General features: G+C 39.8%; 1 protein-coding gene across 1 annotated transcript in view; it reads left to right on the top strand.

Annotated features, from left to right (window-relative positions):
- The first annotated feature begins 578 nt into the window (after positions 1 to 578).
- The window catches only part of LOC137502156 (neuroglobin-like), a 580,803-nt gene continuing 554,741 nt past the window's right edge, over positions 579 to 26,640 (top strand). Inside the window, exon 1 of the mRNA XM_068229146.1 lies at positions 579 to 769. Coding sequence (XP_068085247.1) covers positions 579 to 769 — 191 coding nt within the window. The remainder of the gene's footprint in view (positions 770 to 26,640) is intronic.

The following is a 26,640-nucleotide window of genomic DNA, read 5'->3' as shown; positions in this document are numbered from 1 at the left end:
TTTTCTCGCGGTTAGATGTTAAAACTTAATTTGAACTTTGAGGAAACGTTTGTGCTTTGGAAACATATATTCGGCTGGAGAAAGAAATGATTACACTTCCGTCCTTATTCTGACCTTCAAACTCCCACCCAGACTGACCCTCGCGGGGAATTCTGAAAATTTTCGGTTTTTCTAGGGATACTGAGAATGTCAACTTCTCTGGTACCAAGCTTTATGCTTGTAGGATGTTTCGAAGTGCCTAATTAATTCATGTCTATTTTAATCGTTATACTTTTCTACAGATCACACTGAGTTCCATTTAGTAGGATCCTTAATATCTCGAAAATTTCCCTCAACAATTACTGAGGGGTTTCATGTTAAAACGTAATTGGACTTCCAGGAAAATTGTAAGCCCATGAAAACTATACATCACTTCGGAAAAAAAATATCCGACTGCGTGAAGGAAAAGCTTACACTTGGGTTCTTATGTTGAGCCGCTATTTTCAACCTCCTCCACCAAGCCTCGCCACTATGGTGCTTGTTACCTCAACTCATAACTCAACACCAAACTTAGTGTTGTTTTCTGTTCCAGGGATATCATGGGAGGAACAGCGTCACACCATCAAGCTGCTAGGAAGTCGGTGTCCGCTCCTAGCCCACCCTCCCCTCCGGCAGTACCCGAACCTACCAGCCCTCCCGAACTCAGTGACCGACAAAAGGAACTACTCCGGGAAACGTGGAAAGAACTGGAGGACAACATCGCCAAGGTTGGCGTCATCACATTCATCAGGTGAGTAAAACCCACCTGAAAACTTACGTAAACCTAATACCAACCTAATTCAAATGTAATTACAGCGAACCCTTCCTAAATGGTCACCTTCTTTCGACGGTCACCTCAGTAAACGACCATTTTTCTCCGGAACGGACTAATTTTCCCATAAATCCTATGTTAATATCTTTAACATTTTCACTCTCGCCCCTTAGTTACCTCGAAAATCTATGTATTTCAAATTACGCTCTCTCCCAGCCCCGTATTTAGTCGTATGGACCCGTTCTCTTGTTCTTACCTTATTCTTGACGGCTGACTTTAGTCGTACGCGTGACTGCATCAGATACTCCAAAGAAAGAAACGCTGAAAGCTCTGTGTATTCATCCACATGAATTCAGACTACCAGATCCTCTATATGATGAACTCTTACTCACTAGTGCTACCAAATATAAGGACCTTATGGTGAGGAAAAACTTCTGTGGCAATGACTTTTAATCTTTCTTGATTGCGGACAAATGCAAGGTGAATGAAGATGCAGTTCCTACGATCATTTCCAAAGTTTAAATACATTGTCAGCATTATTAATGATTGTGTTGACATTCATTGTTTTTTAAGTAGCGGCGATTGGGAATTAGAAGTGTGTGTAGGGGGAGCAAAAAAAATGTGCAGACATCAAAAGTACCCGCGTTTGAGGGACATAGCGGGCGGGGGGCACACACATCAATACTGGAAAAGAAAAACTACAAAATGGTAAGTTTTTAATGCTCTTTGAGGGAATTTTGAAAGAGAGGTAAAAGTTGACAGTTTACCAACCTAAGTGTGGTAATAATGCATTTTTGAGATTTTGATTCAATACTATACAATAAAACTTTTACAAACGGAACAATATTACACATGTATTACAATTAAATAAAAGTACGGTGTGATTATACAATTAAAAATCATTTAATATCCGACTACACACTAAGAAATTAACAGACACTAAAGAGACTGTCTGACTGATGAATGCGTGCGACAAGCGGGTGAACCATACCATAGTGTCCACAACCTTGGTAAAAAATATACCCCTGCTACCCTTCATTAAAGCATTTGCCAAGTCTCCACTACTTGCGATACAAATCAATCAGCCGCGATGAACGACATTTTGTGCGTATTTACGCTAATAATTTTGTTAATAACAAAATAAAATAAAATAAAGGGAATAATCAGCTGAAAAGACAACATGGCTTGCACAATTTGTTAATAATAATTTCTAAATTCAGTCGCCTAAAATGGAATGAAAATGTAATGTATTCTCCCCAAGAAGAGGGGGGGAGGCGGAAGCTGCCCTCCGTCGCCTCCCCCTTAATCGCCACTACTGTTGTTTTTCATATTTTTGATCCGGTGTTATAATGGTAAGGTAAGGGTTATTCTGCCCGAAGACAGGTCCGAACCTCCGCAGAGGTGTTCCTGAGCCGGAGTTTACATGCGGTAGGGTGGCCAGTTCCTTTCCGCTCTTCCATTCCCTTACCCCCACCAACAGCGCGTGGCAACCCATCCAATTCCTGACCACGCCCAATGTTGCTTAACTTCGGAGATCTGACGGGATCCGGTGTTTCAACACGGCTACGGCCGTTGGCGGTGTTATAATGGATAAAAAGTTAAATAATACTAGACTGGGACCATAATCTGCAATTTATTAAGGGTAAAATACTATCTACTATAGGTGTACTGAGCAGACTACGTGGAATAATTCCTGATTCTAACTGTAAAAAGTGTGTTTACTATGCTTTAATTCATAGCCATCTACAGTACACTAATGCTGTATTAATTTGATGCACCCAAGTTCAAATAGCATAACTTCAAATTCTTCAAAATAATGTCCAGACAAATAATATACCCATCAACAGGCATTCCTTCGGTTAGGTTAACTATTGCATACTCTTCGGTAAACTTGCCTTCAAAATTAAACATAGTTTTCTTGGGGGAAAATAAATCTCATATTCATCGGTAATTGATCTATTTGTGATCATGCAACACGACAATCTGGAAACTTACAAGTCCTTAGAATGGATAATGTGAATTATGGAACTAATGGTGTACTGTATAGGGCTATCATCATCATCATCATCTGTTTACCGTCCAGGTTCGGCTTTTTCCTCGGACTCAGCGAGGGATCCCACCTCTACCGCCTCAAGGGCAGTGTCCTGGAGCTTCAGACTCTTGGTCAGGGGATACAACTGGGGAGTATGACCAGTACCTCGCCCAGGCGGCCTCACCTGCTATGCTGAACAGGGGCCTTGTAGGGGGATGGGAAGATTGGAAGGGATAGGCAAGGAAGAGGGAAGGAAGCGGCCGTGGCCTTAAGTTTGGTACCATCCCGGCATTTGCCTGGAGGAGAAGTGGGAAACCACGGAAAACCACTTCCAGGATGGTTGAGGTGGGAATCGAACCCACCTCTACTCAGTTGACCTCCCGAGGCTGAGTGGACCCCGTTCCAGCCCTCGTACCACTTTTCAAATTTCGTGGCAGAGCCGGGAATCGAACCCGGACCTCCGGGGGTGGCAGCTAATCACGCTAACCACTACACCACAGAGGCGGCGTATAGGGCTATAATGGCATTTAATTCCATTCCAGACTCGACGAATGCTTGTCAGAATTTCAATAAATTCAAAATAAGTATTAATAAACATGGAATAATGGAATATCAGAAAATCCAAAGGTCTGAACCAACCAGATTAACCTCTTGGAAAGAATTACCAGACAAACAGGACTGAGGATCTCAGCAGAAAAAACCAAATTCATGACGAACATCAAAGGTGAACAAAAAGTCCTGGAAACAAAGATAGGTCGGATAGAAAAGGTCAAGAAGTTCAAGTACCTTAGTGAGACCATAGAGGGGAATGGACTAGGAGAAGATACAGTAGAAGATCGGATTTCATAAGTAGAGAGAACATACGGCTTGACAAAAAACATCTACAATAAGAAGTGATTATCCTGGAATTCTAAATTAAAACATTACAACACTGTGGTCAAAACAGAATGCCTGTATGCCAGTGAAAGCCTGTCCATGAACTACAAGCTGGAGAAGCTAGAGGTCCTGGAAAGAATAATCCTCAGAAAAATTATGGGAGCTGTTCAAACTGAAAGAGGATGGAAACTTTGGAGCAACAAAGAAGTTTCCTAAAAAGTGGAAGGAATCTCAGAAACCACGAAGAAAAGGAGACTGGCGTTTTTCGAACACCTGTACGGAATGAACGCAAACAGACTTACCAAACAGATATTTGATTACTTCTGGAGAAAAAGACCACTTCTACTTGGATTAAGGAAACGAAGAAGGATATGGAAAGGTAAAGCATCTCGGAAGTCCAGCTGTTAGAAAGGAATACGTTTAGGAACACAGTGAAGAATGTGGAAGGGGTTCAAGCCGCAGGAAGTACTAAGAAGACCGTAAGTGCCTGGAAGGATGAACAACGGAAGGAGACCAGCGAACGCATGAAGGAGTATTGGACTGGACACAGAGAAAACTCCGCACTAAAAGAAAGAAATGAAATTGAAGCATAGTGGTCCATTCGCTGGTTTAAAAAAATGCTCTTGCATTTAGTCAGTTTAGATGAACTTATTATCAGGTTTCATTTATAACTCGATTTATATACACTTTTAACCACCAATTTCATCCTTGAAAATGTTTTATAAGATTTAAATTATTATAAATTTTTATCAGCTCTGTATTATCAATAATTGAATTTGTCATTAATATTGTAACTGTGCCAGCTCTTTAATTTACTGTCCCAATACGGGCATTAGCTTATGGGGTCTTTGAAACAATAAAATAAAATAAATATAAATAATAATATGGTAAGTACCATTTACTACCGTAAAATAGAAGAATACATGTTCTAGTAAATTTAACTACAGTAAAGTAGAAATATAGACATCTATTGCTTTTTCCTCTGTATCCTCCATGTATTTAAACACATTTATGGGTGTTGATGTAGGAATGTATTAATAAAAAGATGTAAACGACAATAGGCTTATTGGAAAATGATTAATTTGTGCAGTTGGGAGTGGAGAAACTTGAATCTTCAGTGCCCCAGATAACGTTGTCGGGAGTATAAAAGACATCACATTCAACTGGAAATGCAGCTTTCTTCCAGGCATTCTCAATCGTGTTATCGAATATGAGGGCACGGAAGTGATTATGGATACGAACGTGAAACTTGATGATAGCGTTACGGTCCTGGAAGACTGTACTAATGTCGTCGAATACAACTCGACAGTGCTTGCTGAACTTCTTCCATTGACGAAAAAGTACAGATGTACAGCCAAGGGTAAAAGAAGGGAAGCTGCACTAGGTGGAATGCTTGTTATCTGTACGGCTTTATCTGGAACTAAGAGCAAGCAGTCGAAACCTGTTATTGCGACAACGCTTTTAACGACATATTGGATATAGCGACGAAATTTAACGGTCCCGTCTAAATCCGAAATAAACAACGTATTTAAAAACTCGCTTATTACGACATATGCTATAAAAGGACGTATTTTGATCACATTTTCCGATAAAAGTACCGGCTATAATATCCAGTGTTGATTTTTGTTTGCTTCGTATTCGGGGATTGTTGACAACAATGTAACGCTTCTTATAGTAGATTTTAAATCACACTCTTTGTTAAACAGTCAAAGCAAGTATCGCTGTGGAGATGTCGTAAAACAAAAGGAAAGTGTTCAATATTGAAGAAATATCACACATATATGGCGATTACAAAATGAGGAAACAATTGGCTGTATCCCACTGGATCATTTCTACAATCTGGAAAGACAGAGAGAACATACAGACTCTTTTCGAAGAAAATTATTTAAAAATAAAGCGGACCAGATTATCTGAGCACAAGCTGCCTCTGTGGCTCAGTGATAGTGTGTCGGCCTCCGGATCGCAAGATAGCGGGTTAAAACCCGGCAGAGGTAGTCGGATTTTTGAAGGGCAGAAAAAAGTCCATTCGACACTCTATATCGTACGATGTCGGCATGCAAAAGATCTCTGGTGACACATTTGGTGTTTACCTGACAAAATTCATTAAATCTCAGCCATAGATGCCCAAGAGAGTTACTGTTTACCCTGCCATCTAGTGGGCCTAAAGTAAAACAGAACGTCGAAATAGACGAACAGACAGCCAGATGGCGTCAAATCGAAATGTCTGCACACGGTAGCAGAGGCCATAGTTATTATTATTATTATTATTATTATTATTATTATTATTATTATTATTATTATTATTATTATTATTATTATTATTTCTTCGAATTAGCCAACTAAGGACCACGATGTTCAACATTTTTGCTTGGAGAGGGACTTGATATTTGCCCAATACTTCTGAGAGGTGCTCGGTTCCTGATGTCGTTTTCAGTTACTCCCAGTTCCTGCATGTCTTTCTTCACTTCTGTTAGCCATGGTGTCCCTATCTTCCTATTCTTTCAGCAGCTGAGAAGCCGGTAGGTCATCCTAGTTGGGTTAATCCCCGTGACATGTCCATAGAAGGGCAGGCGCCTATTGCTGGCTACGTCTGTGATTTTTCAGTATAACTGTACAGCTCTTGGTTTGGTCGCCTTTTGTACCCACCATCTACTTTGTTCGAGCCTAGTATCTTTCTGAAGATCTTCCTCTCCTGGACCTCCAGTTCGTACAGCAATCCTTTCCAGTTCACTATCAAGCATTCTGTGGCAGATAACTGTCTGGTAGTGCCTCAATTTGGCGTTACAAGAGAGACATTTCTTGTTATAGATGTTATTGGTCAGTCGATATGCTTACTCTAGTTTGTCAATCCGGGTTGTTAGAGCTATCCCTTCTGACATATTTGGTTCCAGTCATTCTCCTAGGTACTTAAATCTGTTGACTTTCTCAATCTGGCTCTGTTCCAACTGTAGTTTTCTGAGAGTATCAGTAATATTGGTGAAGTATTTTGTATTTTCTAGAGATACCTGTAATCCCACCTTGGCAGCCTGGTGTTTAAGTGCATTGAGTTGTTTCACTGCTATTTTTACAGAGTTCGCCAGAAGTACCAAGTCATCTGCGAACGCTAAACAGTCAACTAAAGCCCGTTACGTTTGTGTTCCATGTAAATACCACTTGGTATCTTTAGTTCTTCCAGTTCTTTCCTTAATTTCAAACCTTCCGAAAGTGTTCTTCTGAACTTCACTCGTGATGGCGTATTACTCAGTGAATTTATTATTATTATTATTATTATTATTATTATTATTATTATTATCATCATTATTATTATTATCTGAACACAAAGATATTGAAAAATCTCTACTTAGTAGATGGTTGAAGCAGCAAAGAACAAATAATGCGGCGATCAATAAACCTACTTTTCAAGCGAAATCCTATGAAATTCCACGCAGTTCCACTCCACTGTCTGTAAAATACAGTACTTATTTCAGTTACCGTTGCGGTTTTTGAAGTTTTGTTTTACACATTTTTAGCTATATATAGAATATCGTTTGTGCGATAATGACCGTTGATTTGTGGTTGCTTCGGGGTTATTATAACCGATTTTGGCTGTACTTTGCTGATGAAGTGAAAATGTTGTCAGTATGGGCTTATAAAACTTGCATTACTTCCATCTAGAGCAAATATTTATGCCTGTGTAGAAAAGATGAGATAAAACCCTCCAGCGAAAGCTCCTTTTGAGTCGATCAGATCTTACGGAAACTTTTAGTCGCTTTGCTCATTAACTTAACAATAACAGTCATATAAAAATCTTTGGAACGCTCGGAAAAAGTAATATTAAATCTACAATTCTATTTCTTTAACCCCCTACGGCAAGAAATACTGCTAATTTAAAATTCAAAGATTATGTAAATTTTTATCAAAACCATTTGCGTATGATAACAAAGGAAATATTATCTTTGAACATTTTTTCTCCTACTCCTAATGATTTGATCCTGACGAGGTGAAGTCTTCAGAGTTACAAAACAACCTCTCCTCTGCACTCCTCATTTCGCCTTGAAATTATGTTGCACACGTGTCACGTGTTATAGAACGGAGGCATACTCACCCGGCGAACTTTACCTGTTAGAGTCAAATCAGATATGCTGAATGATACTCGAGAAATGACGTCTTGCAAACTCTTCCTAGCGGCACCCGCTAACTTACAAAGTTTCCTCTTAAACTTCTACGTAATTGGCTTGGATAAGTAGGTGTGTTTTAGAAGATATCAAGAAAGAACGTCTATTTCTGATGTCACGAGAAAACTATTAATAAAGGAAATGTCAATTCATCCCTTACGAGCAAATCTTCAGTGTTACAGTTATGCAATGCGAAAGGGAACGTGATGGAATTGAGAAGAAGATCTCACTCCGTACACCCCCATGCAGAGCGATTAATCGAAATGTAGCAAGTAGTTGAGCGCGATAGATAAGTACAGTTGAAAATTGAAGTCAGATTATTTTGTTTTCTTGTATAATATTTTCAGGAAGATGTAAAGCAAGATGGGTAACATAGTTACCTCGTATTATTCAGGACCTTCACTTGTCTAGCCCTGGAACCGTACACTGAGGCACTGAATGTCCCAGGAGATCTTCAATTCGCAGTAATTTAGTACCACATTCCCTACAGTCTCCTACCTCCGTGACTTTTCTCTTACTTTCGTACTCGCTCAGCGCTGCACTAATTCTAAAGTGTGACGACTGCTTGTATATAGAAACTTATGTTTGGGGCATACAGTTCCCCGGTGTACAGTTGATGAAACTTTATTTCTTTGTAGCCAGTTTGGATTTTCATACTTTTTTAACATGTAACTTGGTACGTCATGTTAAGAGTGATTGATCGATTGCTCTGAAAGCGATGAATAGATTTTACCACAACTATATTGGGTCTGTGCCTGATATCCTTCATCATTTCTTCGATGCTCTAGACCAAGGGTTCTCAATCTGAGAGGCTCGCTCCCCTGGGAAGAAGTTGGAGAATTTCAGGGTAGGCGTGGTGAGTGAAAAAACACACGAATTTGCTAAACATTAAAAAGTTGTGATAAAGAAAAGATCTACTACAAAAACGTTATCTTCATCACCACAAAATCGTACACGTTTAGAAAACTTTTTACTAAATATATTACGCTGAACGAGCTTCTTGATGACACAAAATCTTCAATTAAATTTGAAAAGTGAATTGAATAGCTTGAATTCGGTACATTTGTAATCCTTGAAAACCGAAGTTTGACGCTACTTTTGAAACATTTCTTCAGATAGCTGGCAGTTTCAGTTGGCACGAAATACGTTCAAATTAGAACTGGATTTGATTCCTGATTCCTTTCGTGAGTAGGCAATAGACCTAAAACGTGATTCCGTAGCAAAAGCTGAGTTGATTGTAGGAGAATTTTGGTTAAACTATTTTTTAATATATCCACGAGTTGCTATGGAATCTGCAAGGTTGTTGGTGCAGTTTTCATAAACATATCTATGTTAGATGTTGAAAGTGATCTGAAGTGTGCATTATCACAGTTGGAACAAAACATTTTAAAAAATTGGGAAAGAAAAACAGTCAAAATATTGCATTAATTATTAATTATGTTCTTATAAAATCAAATCAAATGATGTAGTTTGAAATGTTAATTGCAGTGAGGGTAGAATACTCCGTAATATATTTTATTGTAATTTGTTTTATTCTTTTGCTGTATTATTATCTGTGTTATTGCTGATTTTCTTTGTAAAGCAATTGCATTATAATTACTACTTTGAAACGTGTAATATTATATATTATGCACTCTTAATTAATAGTAATAAAATCATTATAAAATAGTTTTGAGATATTAACCCTAACAGGAAAGTAGAACTTGTGTAAATCAATAATTCATTAGCTGTGCGAGAAATAAATTACGAAATAAAAGTGGACGTAGGCCCACAAAGGTTGAGAACCACAGCGAGACGGCGATGGAATTAAACATTGCTGAAAAATATGATGTCATAGAACACATGTCTTTCCTTCGTTCTTCAGATGAATTTGTTTTCACGTTAGCAGAAGAATTAATGAGATCCTGGGTACGACGAGGACTGGAAATCCCATCAACACGCAGAGAAATCCGTCTTTCTATTGTATAAAACATGGTATTTCCGATATCCAGTCAGCCAACATCAGTCAGTGTCAGGTCTGGAATATGTACGCACTGTCCAAAGATTGTAAAATCTCTATTAGTTGCAATGAAAAATAATAGTACGTCATTAGCATGTGCTGGAGTTGTGCCCGAATTTGCAAAGTAAAGCTCATAGTAGTACCAAAAATCAAAAGGTATATTTTTTAAATTAGAAACTTTTTAATTTATTTCATTGCCAGCGATTACAGAGTATGTACATTCACATATTTTAAATAATCTATTTCACTGATTTCATTACATTTTAAAATAAATCTGAAGTCTGAATATATAAAGTAGGTGTTTCCTTTGTGAGGTACTCATTAAGCTTGTGTACTTCTAGTGTCCCTGAAACATAGATCTACGGCTCGAGGGTTAAATATATAGTCAGCTAGGAAGAACGAGACTGTAGTATATCGATTTCCGTACAGGAAATGAACTGCATATACGTATGTTTTCTATTATTAACAAATGCATCACAATTGGGAAATATCCCGATAGAAATGGTCACTTACAGTAGTGTGATAATAAGGTAAAGTTAAAATATAATTACACAACAACAACAACAACCAAAGTACAGCAAGCAATTCCATGGAAAGAAAATATTTAGAAAAACATTAACATTCTTAACTATATCCAGTACATAACATTACGGCTTACAAAACTATAGGTTTAGCTTACTACTCCCCCTGTGGGTGGGGGCGGTAGAACAACATCCATGGTATATCCTGCCTGTCGTAAGTGGCAACTAAAAGGGGTCCCTGGGGCTCTCGACTTGGGAACATGGGTGGATGACCACGGGGCCCTTAGCTGAGTCCTGATATTGCTCCCACTTACTTGTGCCAGGCTTCTCACTTTCATCCATCCTATACGACCTCCCTTGGTCAACTCCTGTTCTTTTCCGACCCCGACGGTATTAGAGCACTCGAGACCTACGGAGCCTTTCATCTTTACGCCCTTCTTGGGTCTTGTCTTTCTTTAGCCGATGTTTTCATTTTTCGAAGTGTCGGATCCCATCCACTTTTTCTCTCTGATTAGTGTTATATAGAGGATGGTTGCCTAGTTGTACTTCCTCTTAAACCAATAATCACCACCACTACTTAGCTTACTACTAGCTTTAACCCCCTGTTGGTGGGGGCGGTAGAATAACACCCACGGTATCCCCTGCCTGTCGTAAGAGGCGACTAAAAGAGGCCCCAGGGGCTCTGGACTTTGGAGCGTGGGTTGGCGACCAGGGAGCCCTTAGCTGAGTCCTAGCATTGCTTCCACTTACTTGTGCCAGGCTCCTCACTTTCATCTATCCTATCCGACCTCTCTTGGCCAACTCTTGTTCTTTTCCGACTCCGACGCTATTAGGTTTGCGAGGGCTAGGGAGTCTTTCATTTTCACGCCCTTCGTGGCCCTTGTCTTTCTTTGACCGACATCTTCATTTTTCGAAGTGTCGGATCCCTTCCGTCTTTCTCTCTGATTAGTGTTATATAGAGGATGGTTGCCTAGTTGTACTTCCTCTTAAAACAATAATCACCACCACCACTAGCTTTAACATTACAAGTGATAATAAAGTTCACACCCAACAACGCCACTATAACAAGTAGAGTATAACAATGCATCCAGCAGCCATGGCAAGAGTAACTTCTTCAACAGTTTGTGGCGCGATTGGCCGTCAGCCTCTCCCAGGAGCAATTCCCAAATCTCCATTTAATTCCAAATTTCGAATAATGTTATTCAATCTAAACAGCTTTACGAGTAAAGCCCTACTCACCTTGTCCAGACCCATGTTAACTGTCTGCAGCTGTTAACACACTGGAGCTTGTGTTTCAACCCTACATCACGGGCGCCTAACGGCAAGTAATGACACTAATAATACTAACGATGCAAATCCTGCAGCGCACATTATGAACATCATTCCTGTCAAGTAGGGTACCACCGAGATCGATAGCTGCAGTCGCTTAAGTGCGGCCAGTATCCAGTAATCGGGAGATAGTGGGTACGAGCCCCACTGTCGGCATCCCTGAATATGGTTTTCCGTGGTTTCCCTTTTTCACACCAGGAAAATGCTGGGGTTGTACCTCAATTGAGGCCACGGCCGCTTCCTTCCAATTCCTAGGTCTTTCCTCTCCCATCGTCGCCATAAGACTCATCTGTGTCGGTGCGACGTAAAGCAAATAACAAAAGTAGGGCACCCATACGGTACATAGTTTTCCGTCTACACTGGCTCAAGTGGCGAACGTTTAATTATAATCCCCCTGTATTGCAGATAAGGCGCTATATCCCAACCCACAGTCTGTAACATACCCCCAGAAATCTTATCAATCCCAGTTGCTTTTCTAACTTTTAACTTTTGCTGCTTTTTCTAAATGTCTTTATTATTAGTAGTAAACTTCAGCAATTCGCCGGTATTAGTTGCCTCCTCTATCTGGACATTATATTTATACCCAACTACCTTTACATACCAGGGGCTGCCTGGCCGAGGCGGTAAAGGCGTGCTCGGTTCGCCCGGAGGGACGTGAGTTCGAATTCCCGTCAGGAAGTCGTAAAATTTAAGAAACGAGATTTCCACTTCCGGAGGTGCATATGGCCCTGAGGTTCACTCAGCCTACACCAAAAATGAGTACCAGTTTAATTCCTGGGGGCAAAGGCGGCCGGGCGTAGAGCTAACCACTCTACCCCATCACGTGCCGAAGTTAACAATGGTGGAAGCCTTTACCTTCCACTCCTCGAAGGGCCTTCATGGTCTGTACGGAGGTGACTTTGCTTTTTTTTTACCTTTACATACTGCTGAATGAATACTTCTGCCTTCTCTAAGTCCTTGTACACCCCACTTGTATAACAAGAAATTCCATGGAGAGAAAATACGACAAGAAATACTACTAATGTAAAGAAGTAAATGAATACTGGATTAAAGCCACTAAATTATTTATTTAATGAAGCGGAGCTTTCAGCCAAATTGCAATGGGCTTCATCAGAGCATGTGAAGTTCTGCCCCCGACAGTGAGCAAAATCTACTTTCATTACTGAGAAATACTACTAGTTTGACATTCTAAATCCAGCATCATCATACAAAATTTTACACACAACTTAAGTAGTTCCAGTGCTTAGGAACGAAAATAGAGCGTGGACTTCGTGGACGTCTGGTGTAGGTCTTTCGAGCTGATGTCTATATAGTCTACATATGGTCGTGCCTTATCTATATTCCCTACATATAGTGAGAGCATGACGAATATAAGAATATATTCGTCATGTTATATTCGTCATGGTAAGAGGTTGCTAAGAGGGGGACAACCACAGAATCAGTACTCTCTCTCTTTCTCTCTCTCTCTCTCTCTCTCTCTCTCTCTCTCTCTCTCTCTCTATCTCTCTGCTGTTATCTAAGCCCAAAATTACATCCCCGATTCTATGCGTTCCCTTGGATGTAGGAAGATCACTCCATTCAAAGAAATGAAAGTACAAAATGTGAATGTTCCATGAGTTATCACATGCAGGTGTCCTTCGAGCGGCCTCTGACATTCCGGCACATGGCTGCTAGGCTGAAGTGTTGCAATAAAAGATGTGAGTGATGTGATGGCTGGTAAAGTATTGACTTTTGGGATGAATAACGCTTCTTTTCAGGCGAAAATAAATTATGACAGGATCTGTACCCGCAGATGGGAGGGGGAGAAACGCCTGTCAGACTCTATTAGCAACATACGCTGTTCTGATCTGAAGCATCGGGTGCGAGCGTCATATACGTTGACACCACTGCAGGATCCGTCACCTGTCCATTTGCTGAAGGCAGACCAGGGGCATTGTTTTACCTGGATAACGAGATACATTGACTGATTGATTAATTGAGTGAGTGAGTGAGTGAGTGAGTGAGTGATAATTTAACAATTATGTACATAGCACTGAGAAGCCTCATTTTGAGTACATAATTCGCTGTCTAATAATAATCAGTGTTAAGATAATTCACTACAATAAATTACACTCTAATGCAGCACTGTGGAGTGGAGGAAAGATGGCAGAATAACCCATGATGGACTCATAAGAACTTTGAAAAATACATTCTATAGCCCACTGTAGCATCAACGCGCGCCTTCTTCCATGAAAGCAAGGAACTACTTCCTTCCTTCCTTCCTTCCTTCCTTCCTTCCTTCCTTCCTTTGTTCCTTCCTTCCTTCCTTCCTTCTTCCTTATTTTATTTCTTAACCCTTAAGTACTCGCGTGACGGAGAGGCACATAAACACTCGCGTCGGGTCTTTATAACCCACCGCTACAAATGGAAAATTATAGGTGTAATATGAGGGAAATTATTCATTCTTATGCATAATATGAAGTCCTAGTCCTTGCCTGAATGATCGCCGTAATGGCCTTCAGTTCAAACGGATCTGGGTTCGATTCTTGGACGGGCCGAGGATGTTAACTTCTTAACTTCGTATGGTTGAATCCTCTCGATCGGGGACTGGGTGTTTGTGTCAGTCTTAATACACACACTACACACCTCTCTACTGACTAGTACAGAACGTTATATATTATCATGTCGTATGGTCTTCGGAGGGCCTGCGCAGATAATTCAAGTTGACGTCTAAGGACGGCCTGCCACTTGTGCGAGTGGGGCAGTACATGTGATGAAATCTAATGCTGAAGGGGGCACAAACGCCCAGTCCCAAGCTGGAAGAAATAACCGAGAATCGAACACACGAACTCTTGGATAAAAAATCAGCATACTAACCAGTTAAACCATAACATAACATTTACACATAAATTAAGAAATTTGTTTAGCCTCTCACTAATTTTCTAGTCATTTCTACGCACATCTTCTTGAAGAACACACACACTCGTGTCGGGTCAAATCTCATAACCATAGCAGAAGGGCAAGAAATTAGTGTCAGTAATGACCCGCAGTGTACTATGACAAATAATTCAACAGGAGATGAAATTACATAGTGCTAGCAATAATTTATATTACTTTATACATCAAAGAAATTTGATAAAACAAAATTCACTCGGGTCTCTGTGACCCGACGCGAGAAAATAAGGGTTAATTCGCTTAACTTCCAGCATTGGATTCTCCCTCGGACTCAGCGAGGGATCCCACCTCTACCGTCTCAAGGGCAGTGTCCTGGAGCGTGAGACTTCGGGTCGGGGGATACAACTGGACACGAGGACCAGTGCCTCGCCCAGGTGGCTTCACCTCTTATGCTGAACCGGAGCCTTCTGGGAGATGGGAAGATCAGAAGGGATTGACAAGGAAGAGGGAAGGAAGCGGCCGTGGCCTTAAGTTAGATACCATGCCGCCATTTGCCTGGAGGAGAAGTGGGAAAACACGGAAAACCACTTCGAGGTTGGCTGAGGTGGGAATCGAACCCCCTCTACTCAGTTGACTTACCGAAACTGAGTGGACCCCGTTACAGCCCTCGTACCACTTTTCAAATTTCGTGGCAGAACTGAGACTCGAACTCGGGCCTCCGGGGGTGACACTTAATCACACTAACCACTACACCATACAGGCATTCGTAACATACTACTCCAGAAACCTGTCAATACTAATCTTCTGTAATATATCTAGAATTTCAGAGATATATTTCGTCCATATAGCGGTATCGTGTGCACAGCTCAAGTGATCAGCATTCTAATCTCTGATCGATCCGTCTCCATCGTGATTGTTGAGAAATTTCCTTAATATGAATTCAAATAAATTTTATTATCTTAAGCATTGTAAAGTTTAGATTAACAGTTCGCTTCGCGTTGCTAGAGTAGCATTTTAATCCATGACGGAATGAAATTGTACAACCACGAAGTGGGTCAAATTTCACACTTTTTTCTTTTCTCTCAATAATTTAGATATTGCTTCTACTACTTCATACCAGATTAATTCCCGGAGGACTCACTTCCTGAACTTATTCGACAGGCTGCTTTATTTTCTGTATTTAAGCACAACTTGTAAAATATTTACATAAAATGCTCTGAGCATCTGTGTTACACTTTTGGTTTATTCTCTTGTTAACACCGGTGAACTTAAAATTCTCCGATATCTGTTAATACTTTGTACTTCTACTTGTACATAAGATATAGGATATGTATTGCACCTATATGAGCCACAGCTCAGGTGCCTTTTAACGAAATAAAATTTAAAACGGGCGTATTGCAATCTAATTACATATGAATAAATTAGCTGAAATCAATTAATAAAATAATTGAAATCATACACATTAATCTAAATGAACGTAGTATGGGCACCAGAGTTCACCAGAATGTATCCCTCAAATTTTAATGGAGCATGGTAATTCTCTCTCCCAGGGCGTGTACATAAAGCTGCATACTGGCACATCTGCTTTAGGCCTTATCTAATCTTCTGAAAACGACTAAATGGTAGGAACTGCACCGAGGTTCATCAGTAACTCCATCGATTCTAAAGTAACTAACTGTATTGTGAATAATATCCGTGCATGAGCACCTCATCAACACAACAAAAAACAGTAAACACAATGTACACTCAAAAAATACTCCTGGAATACTCATATTTACACAATTATCCAACAACAACAACAACAAAAACAGTGGGAAACGAAAAGCGAGGACAAAGCTACAATTTGCAGTCAGCCCGCTGAACATTAATTACAAAGCATATATATGTAGATGAATACCCTTCACTGTCCCTGTGTATCAACACAGCTTGCATATTCTCATTATTGGCACTTGTTAATACACTGAAGAAAATGGAAATTGCAACACCCAGAAGGAGTGGTGCTACATTGCTGCAACTGAACATGCAGGACGAGTGTTTGGTTGTGCTTCGATGATTGCACTTTCAGGTCCCTCTGACTACAAGTTTGGACAACAATCAATACAGGATGTGCCCACCACGAGCTGCAATACATTGATGAATTCGTCGAGGCATGGGGTCAGCAAGGCCCTGGATCGCTTCCTGAGGAATTGTGGCCCATGCTTGCTGCACTTCACGGGTCAGTTGTTACAGAGTTGTGAGTGGTTGAGGACGGTTGTCCAGTTGTCGACCCATCATGTCCCACACATTCTCAATAGGACTGAGGTCCGAGAATCTGGCGGGCCATTCTGAGGTTGTGATGTCGTGAAGAACTTCTCTGGAGATGCGTGCAGTGTATAGCCGGGAATTCTCTTGCTGAAACATCCCATTAGCAATGTTCGCCACCATAGGGACAACCACTGGATTGAGTACCCTATCAACGTACTGTCGAGCAGTCACAGTGCCCTCAACAAGCACTAATTGTGATTTCACATTAAAGCCAATAGCTCCCCAGACCATAATGCTTGGTGTTGGCCCTGTGTGCCTCTCGATACTAAGATCTGGGCGGCCCATCTCCCTGGTACGTCGGCGCACACGATTCCGGCGATCACTGCGGGCAAGGCAGAAGCGCGATTCATCACTAAAGACGACCCTATGCCATTCGTCGACCCACGTCGATCTTTCCCAACACCAGGCCAGCCTTACACGTCGCTGTTGTGGGGTCAATGGAACACCTTCTGCAGGGACAGGGGCTCGTAAGCCAGCTGCACGCAGGCGATTACCAACTGTTTGTTGTGTAACGTAGGGTGCCACAGCTGCTCGAATTTGCGCTGCTGTTGTATGGAGTTCCATCCGGGCCATCCGAATGATGCGGCGATCCTCTCTCACAGTTGTCTGTCGCGCTGGGCCTGTGCCAGGTCTACGAGTGTGGGTACCTTCATTTGACCACTGCTGCCATACACGTTGTACCGTAGATGCCTGTCGGCCAACACGTGTAGCGACAGTCCTTAGCGATAATCCAGCCTCACACAGCCCAATTATCTGAGCCCTCTCAAACGGCGATAGTTGTTGATAGCATGCTCTTCTCTGTCGTCGAGGCATGTTTCACGGGGAACACTTCACTGCACAGACTGCAAGTCAACTACGCTACACCGGAGTCCGTATACTGGAGTTGATTCCTCCGCGACCAATCACGTGGGGAGACCTGTAGCAACAATCCAATGGGTCTGAAACTTTGATCGTTTACATACCTACATGGCATCGTTCCATATCTTGAAAATCAACACAAACGACCAATGCCTTCATGGTGTTGCAATTTCCAGTTTCTTAAGTGTATATCGCAGTGATACTGTATCTTTATAATTCTGTGTTCACTGATTCTAACACTTGGTTTAAAGATACTTCCACTTGAGCAACACACTCTTGTTGTTCCAGAACATAAATTATGGGAAGTCTGAGATACAGTACCCCATAGCTTTCAACAACATATAAGACACCAAGCCGCCACAAGTGATATAATACCAAGTGTCTAAGCACTCCACAGTTAGTAAGCAAGTACCACACTTTACATTCCACAAAAATTTCACGTCAAGCACGTTCCACAAAAGCTTTAACTCAAGCACGCTCCACCAAAGTTTTAAGGCTTTCACCGCCGTTTTCTCACAATATAGGACTCAGCTTTCCCCCTACTCTCCCATGGTACTTCTAGATAGGTCTTCATTGCCATCCAATCACGAGTGGAAGATCGTCTTGCCATACCAAGACCAAGCCCCGAACCTCTTCCGGGTCCCAAGACAATAACAACAAGGCCACGTCATCCAATTCTGGACTGTTCCACATGACTCACGTAAAATTTCCGAGTTGTAATTAGCACTGGTTTCTCATACGCTTGTACAAAACAAATCACTGATATCACATATGAAGACCCTTAGCTTAAAATATTAAGAATAAATATACAAATGAAATAATAAGAAGAATAAGAAAAAGAAGAATGACAATAATAAATCTTACTTCTGAATGCAGTGTGAGGGTGTGATAAATGTACTACCAAATTCTCTCTACTCCCTCATATGCGAACGTTACGGATAATAATAATGGCGTATGGCCTCCGGAGAGGCCTGGTGCAGGTCTTTTTCTAGTAGACGGCATGTTAGGCGACCTGCATGTCTGTGAAGATTAGAGCCCTGCCTAGGATGATTTCTAGTATTGAATATGCCACACACACACACACCCAGCCCCCCGAGCCATTGGAATTAACCAATTAAGGTTAAAATCCCCGACCCGGCCAGGTATCGAACCCGGGACACTCTGAACCGAAGGCCAGTACGCTGACCGTTCAGCCAACGAGTCGAACAACGTTACGGATAGTGGAAGCTTCCGCCCCTCCAAGGGCCTTCATGGCCTGTACGGAGATGATTTTGCTTTTTCTTTGCTTCTACTTCTTCATACAATACGTCTGTTGGAACTTTTGTCTCCTTACCAAAATCAGTATTTTCCCCTTTCTTACAGTATCCATGTTAATAGCTTTTAGTTGTGCCCAGCATGTTTTTTACGTCATATTTTTCTGTATATTCTGTCCATGTAAAATGCAACTCAAGCGTGATTTTATCTACGGGTGACTAAAATTATGCAATTTTCACGGAACATAATATAAAGGCATATTTTGGCTTTTTAACGTTTTTTTGTCATTTTGCGGTAATTTTTCATATCTTCCCGTGAATTTTCGTATTTTTTCCTTTTTTATACTTTTTCTTCCATTTTCGCATACTTGCTTGCAGTCGTCTCAAAGACGGATTTTTCACATCTACAAATTGCTGTCTGCAATTTATTACAATTATCTTTCTTCGAAATATATATGTATGTGAATTAAGAGGGTAAACTGATTAGAAAAAGACATATGCCTAGAAAGCGATAGAAAGGTGAGCCTCAATTGAACTCTAATAATCTGACGTATTTCAAATATGCCCCAATAACATCCTGCGATGTTGAGAGATCTTTTCCCCGTTACAAGTCAATGTTGAGTGAAAACAGAACGTCACTATTTGAAAATTTTAAAACCTATGTAATTTGCTATTGTAATTGTTTCCGATCGCACATCAAAATGTGACATTTATTTCATTCTGTGCAGAGTCGAGAATTATCTCTGGACTGAGTAATTAAATAAATTCAAAATATAATAATATTACTTATTTATTTTTATTGAATGTGCTAGATTCTAAAAGTATATTTTCAATATAACATTAATTTAAACAGCGGAAAGATTTTGAATATTTTGGAAATGTTACCAAAACATTTGTAAGTCATATTTATTGCCATATTTTAATACGTTCTTTAGGTCATAAATGCTTATATATTTCTAACATTTTTAGGTCATAAACAACAACAGTTTGTTTTGGTAACTGTTGCTGGGGAGCGAAAACTCAGGGCAATATTGATCACACAAAAGATTTCATTTATATTTAAATTAAATACATATAACACATATAAGAGAACACATTATTGTAGACAAGGGATCAAACTTAAATTATTCTTTAGGTCAAATCTCAACACTTCTCCCTCTAGGATAAAACTCTTCTGTGACCCTGAGGTATATAAATAACTGGAATTACTATTTGAATTATTATTTCCAGAAGTCTATAGAGACTTTCCTCCAATTAATAGACCCTATGATATGTGGAATATAAGTCTACTTAGAATATTCTTTTGTGCAGGTGCCTGCATGGGCGCATATGACAACTCCTCCCCCCGTTCATGGATAATCACCAACGAGCGGGCGAGCTCCTATCTCTCCCGGCCACGGACTTTCGGCAGCTGAGCAGAAAATGCTGTCGCCTCATTCCCTTATCTCAGCAGGTTTCCGAACTCATATAACTGCTATATTAGCTAAGAGCGAAATTAAATTATCACAATTAGTACACTTGGATCTGTGGCTCATTGGTAAAGTGTCGGCCTCTGGATCCCAAGATAGCGGGTTCAAACCTGGCAGCGGTAGCCGGATTTCTGGAGGACGGAAAAAGGCCATTCGACACTGCATGTCGTACGATGTCGGCATGTAATAGATCTCTGGTGACACATTTGGTGTTTACCCGAGAAAATCAAATAAAACTCAGCCATAGACGCCCAATGAGAGTTTCAGTTTACTCTGTCTGCCATCTAGTGGGCCTAGAGTAAAACAGAACGTCGAAATTGGCGAGCAGACAGATGGCGTCATATTACAATGCTTGCACGAGGTAGCTAAGGCCATATTATTATTATTATTATTATTATTATTATTATTATTATTATTATTATTATTATTATTATTATTATTATTATTATTATTATTATTATTATTACAGTTGGACTGTTCACTGAAATAAAAGTGATTTTAAAGTTACTGTTGTAACGTAAGAGATGAAAAAAGAATCACAATGCTGAAACGGTCTGTAAATAGGAACACAGTCTTGATTTCTTCTTTTTAGAATAATTAGAACTTAGTACTTTGTCAAGGGCTAGGCTCAAGGCCAATCGCTTCATGACAGTGAAGGTTAATTGCTGATGTTAAGTTTGTAAAATTAATTGGAGAAGAATTGTTTTCAGTCTCCTATCGTAGTTTCTTTGACTTTACTTGCTAAAATGAAGTAATGAAGGCCTTCATTATGTGATGAAGAATTTAATTAAGGAGAAGACTTCATTATTAAAACCAAGACGGCGATCTTCCTTAAATTAACAAGAAGAGAACGAGGGCTCGATGTTTAAAGCAGCGAGCTAGAAGAGAGGATGTCTTAGCAAGATTTGTTGAAGGGTATTGCACACGTCCACCTCCCGAGTCCCAGACTAGCATTTATCTCAGGGGTGTCGGTTCATTATTTAAATCATCAAATATAAATATAACGGCATAATAGAACACGGGGATGAACGGAGCAACTTAAAATTAAAAGGGGGAAGGCTCGATTGTAACTTGAATTTAAGGACTCCATGATAGGACTAGGAAGTGACTGTTACTTTAAAAAGGGCATCATCTAACTACAATAAAAAGATTATGAGAGTGGTTTCCTTTGAAATAATTTGCCAGAAGGAGCGGTTTATTACGCCATTTGACGTATAAAATTTTGATACACGTGGCAACAATATTTGAATTTACACACATGTTACATATATAAATCACTTGCCATACCGCAAGTGGTATCAATATCTTGCTGCGTTGCTTCTGAAATAAAATGACATTTTGGAGGTATAATTTACGGATCGATTCCATTTGAATCGAACCGTCACTCAAAGATATAGCTTCCTTCTATCGGGAGCCCGAGCATAACCCATGTTACGGTCGGCTTCCCGATTTAACTAAGATGACGTACTCCGGCTATATACATTTTTCCGAGACCGGTACTCGGACTGGGTAATGTTTCTCGTGAAGTGCGAAAACTGGATTCCACGGACAGTTCCTATCTTACGATATCCAGCTGATGCCATACCAATGAATTAGCATTTACATTTTATTTACATGTGATCTGAATTGTCCCCAGTTAGCCTCAGTAGACTACTGCCACAGATGAGATAACGAGGAGCGGAGGGAAATACCGTGCCAGTGACCCCCCTCGCATCGCGAGCGAAGTAAACAAACACGCAAGTATGTAACATCGTCCCATACGGAGACCGTACAATAAAGAGGTACCAAATGACTCTAATATTATCATTCTCATTATTCAACATACGAATAGAGGGATGTTGTCACCAAACAATTTAATCCACAAAATTATCATCCTCGAAATTATTATTATTATTATTATTATTATTATTCAACGGTTCCTGGCACTGTCACGTTTGATTAATATCATCATTATTATGCGGGATGCAAACACAAATGGTTATTACTGTTATTATTATTATATCCCTCTCGTGGTTATTATTATTATTAATGAATAGGTGACTCAAGATATTATTATTATTCACGTCACTTAAAAAGGTTATTATCATTAATGAACCGGTCACTTCCGCCAAATTATATATTAAGATATCGGTCGCAATTACAAATTAATTCACTGATCAACCAACGACATCATTACAGTTATTATTATGACAATTATTATTAATCCGACCGCGGTGATTTAACATCGTCCTTACATTGTTATTATTATTATCGGTTGCATATTATCATTTAGATTCCCGTTTAACATCCTTACCATCGCTCATTTAATTAAGGCGGTCCAATCCTTTATCTGCAATATTTATTATTATTATTATTATCACGACATCATGATTGTCCCTCGCTCGTCATTACAATGAATACAATATACGACCATTTATGTGGAATCTGAACTCTCATTATCCTTAGATCCGTTGTATCTCAACGAATAACTGTGCAGTCTATTTATTTCGTACATGCTGTCACGGGTTCGAATTCTACCCGCTGCGTAACTCAGTATTTCTCTGTGACACTGCCCGTACATTTTACACTCATATCAATATCCTAAGTGTCTCTCGTACGGAATTTATTTTCCTCTCTATCTCAATATTCCTCGATTCATTTATTTATTCCTCACAGAATTATCAACTGACTTATTTATTCATTTCGGACATCGTACGACCTTTTATTATCTGACTGCAAATTCTTTCAAATTTTCTATCTCATTTGGATCTATGCCTTAGTTCATTCTCCACAAATAATCGTAACATCTTGAAATTATATTTACCAAAATTTGACAATCATGGTCTCGTAATATTAGCACTACATGTTCCGGCTAATGAATCGCAACTTCAAAACGCGACATTTATACGTAAAAAAAAAATTGGACCGTAATTTAAACCACACGTTCATTAACATGTACGGATTATTAACACCGATCTACATTTCAATATTATTAATCGATCAAATTAAGTTACCACGCACTTCAATTCCGAATAAAAAAAAACGACCTCCCGTCATTAAATAATTCCCAATAAACTCAACACTTGATCACATAAATTATTATTATCTCCAAATCATATTTAAAAAAGAAATAATATCTTCTTTAAAAAAATAGTTATATTATTTATTTATTATTATTATTAATATTTAAAAAAAATAATAATTTCGCCTGTAAGACGGTAGTCCACTCGTATTATGTTTAACGCATAACCCCTTTTACAAATTCAATTTATTCTGGCACTAATCACTCCAGATATGATTTACTTGGAAATTATTATATTAATCGCATCTCACAAATTTAACAACTTCACTTTGAAAATATGACCATATTAATTTCAACAAAACACTCTTGGTATGGCGAAGCTGGATTTTCCTTCCATGTCATTAAATGGCTCGTTAAAATGACAAAACATAAAAGCACATATCGGGTCTTATTTAACTAGCATAATCAAAATCAAATGTAAAGAAAATTATCGACTACAAAGAAAATATGAATGCATGCATGACTTAACGTACTACACTATATATACAAATTTACATCTCCAACAAACTGAATACATAAAAGACCCGATTATTTACATTATTATGATTTACTACTGTCCGTGCTACAAATTTAGGATGGGGTCGTTAAGCGACCCATCTTGTTACGGAAGGTAACCAAGTATAATCAAATTATTCCCATTTTTCCCATCACGATAACATTTCCCAAATATATTTTACAGTTTAGTACTCATCTTAGTTATCGGTATTCCATTGCAGCTTTGCAGACGAGAGGCTTCATCCAGCCCCTCTCTGCGTTTTACTCCTCCATCCTTGATGGCGTAGTTTCACAAAAGATTTCCTGGCACATTATCATTTTATACTCATATCTTGACTACCACAAACCTTCACCATTTACTACGTTAACACAACAAATTTCTATCCTAGACCCAAGAATTTAATATATTTACACTATTTAATCTTCGTCCACCTACCGCACAATGGACCTGGACACGTACGACGAGGTGTCAACTATTTCGCCCGTCGCGATACGCCCGATTTATACGGCATTCTTGACGTGTTCATTACATCGGTTCGGTATAGCTAAGTACAGGCTACTACTTCCTTAAAGTACTGTTCGTCACACAGTCTATTATGTACGTACTTATGGTGATATATTTTATACTACTCTCTTGCAGGGTAATTACTTTACATCACTGATATTCACAAAGGACAAACACTATCCTACGTTAACTATTTCCAGATTTAACATGTTGCTTGAGCGCGATCACACTTTACAAACACTGGCGGATGCTCGCGCCATTAAATGACTGTACGTCCGTAGAATTCTAAGTTACCGGCGACCAACAGTTCAGCTCCCGATATTCAATTCACGTGTGCTGGCGACCGTCAATTCAGCTCCAACGATTCAAGACAAGTGGCTCGCGACCGTCAATTCAGCTCCGTATATATGGATGAAGCCTTTTTCCCGCGGATTTGTTGACGTCATGCCCCTTAGGGAGGGGGTGGATTTTTAATATCGGTACTTGCACTCCGAATTGGAAGTTAAAATTTACATCAAATTAATCCACTCCGCTAGCATATCTGCTGGATAAAATATGAACTCCAGGTGATCACAGATTTAGGAGATATGGATGGATTTCGCTCCTCACATTTCGCGCCTTTGTAAGCGTCCCTGACAACGTGGTCTTCTTTCAGCCAATGAGATTCAAGCTGTCCGGTTTCCAAGAAATCCAGCCTTCAATTTAATTAATTTGCCATTAAGTATTGATTATTTTTCCATGCGTGACATCTAATAAATTCATTACATCCATCCGCGTACTCATATTAATTTATTACTGAATACTTTTGTAGTTACGAAAATATCTCATCCATCATTCCTTAAGATGGTATCACTGAGTCTCCCATCAAATTTTTACTATTGGCCGGCAAGCGGTCACGTGATTTAAATCTCCACCTGCTCGAACTTAGGCTAGCGAACGTACACTCAGCCGCTGTAATTTTCCATGAGGTCATGGAATTTCCGTCCTACCAAAAATATCCCAAGGTCTTACTCATGTGGTGGGTTTTCTTTGTATGATTCTCCCCCTTCCTCTTTCTGACCAAGACTTATTTGTGGACTCTGTATTTCCTTGTACGCCAACTAATGATATTCCCTGCTGTGAAGTAGCTAAAAGTTGTCGGGTTGAGCTAATCCGTCAGGCTCCAGTCTGTCGTCCTTCCTTCGCTCTGATTTCGACATTACATAAACGAAATATTTTCAACTACACTCTTCTGTATTTCAATAAATGTACCATATTATTTTACCGATCAAATCATGATTGATTATGGGCCTAAGTCACTCGGGTTCAGTATATAGCTGCGACTACCAGCATTTCATGTAATAACATAATTTATATTGAGCATTTATTGTGCCAGTGAAGTAAGCAGTGCAGTTCGTCTGAAGAATTCTTTATTACACAGGCCAATACTGTAGTTACGCAACCATGAGCCCTAGATTATATTAGATGTCTGCTAAGTATTCAACCTGGAGGCTGATTGGATCCTCAAATAACACCACCGATGTTTATAAGAAGAAACAACGAAAACAGATTAGGGAGCCACAATGGGGCGTACAAGGCGTGACAAGAGATGAGGTAGTTCTCCATTGCTTTCCACACTTGATCGGAAAATATTATTGTAGCACGATCGGTCCTATTACTCGTATTTCGAACGTTATTTTATTACTTAGCACCGCCCATACTTCGGTAGTTCTCATACCCTCAGAACAATAATGGACTGAGACTTCGGTGAGAGTTACAGTGAGATTCTATCATCGGTTGGCCGGCAGGCGTGCCCAGCTAATCTGCCTCCCGTTGACTCATCACTACCCGCTCCACGACACAGAAACATGGACAGCACTTCGCTCACTTTATCCATGCATGGCATGAGATAACAATTAAAATTAAGTAATTGAGAATTAAGAAAAGAAGCCTGTACCTTATGACAGGAAATGTTGGAAATCTTCTCCTCCTGCATCCACACATTTCTGGCATCGTCTTAGGAATCTCCGATTCACGTGCATAAGTTCGTCTTCTGCAATAGAGGTTATTTTTCTCCCGATTTCAATTTTAATATTTTCGTAGCCCGCCTTCTTTTCCAAGTTGTCTTAGGGATTTTGTAG

Source organism: Anabrus simplex, chromosome 9, assembly GCF_040414725.1.
Source record: "Anabrus simplex isolate iqAnaSimp1 chromosome 9, ASM4041472v1, whole genome shotgun sequence".
NCBI classification, from domain to species: domain Eukaryota; kingdom Metazoa; phylum Arthropoda; class Insecta; order Orthoptera; family Tettigoniidae; genus Anabrus; species Anabrus simplex.
Note: the sequence above shows the minus strand (reverse complement) of the source record. Positions and strands in the feature narration are given on the sequence as shown.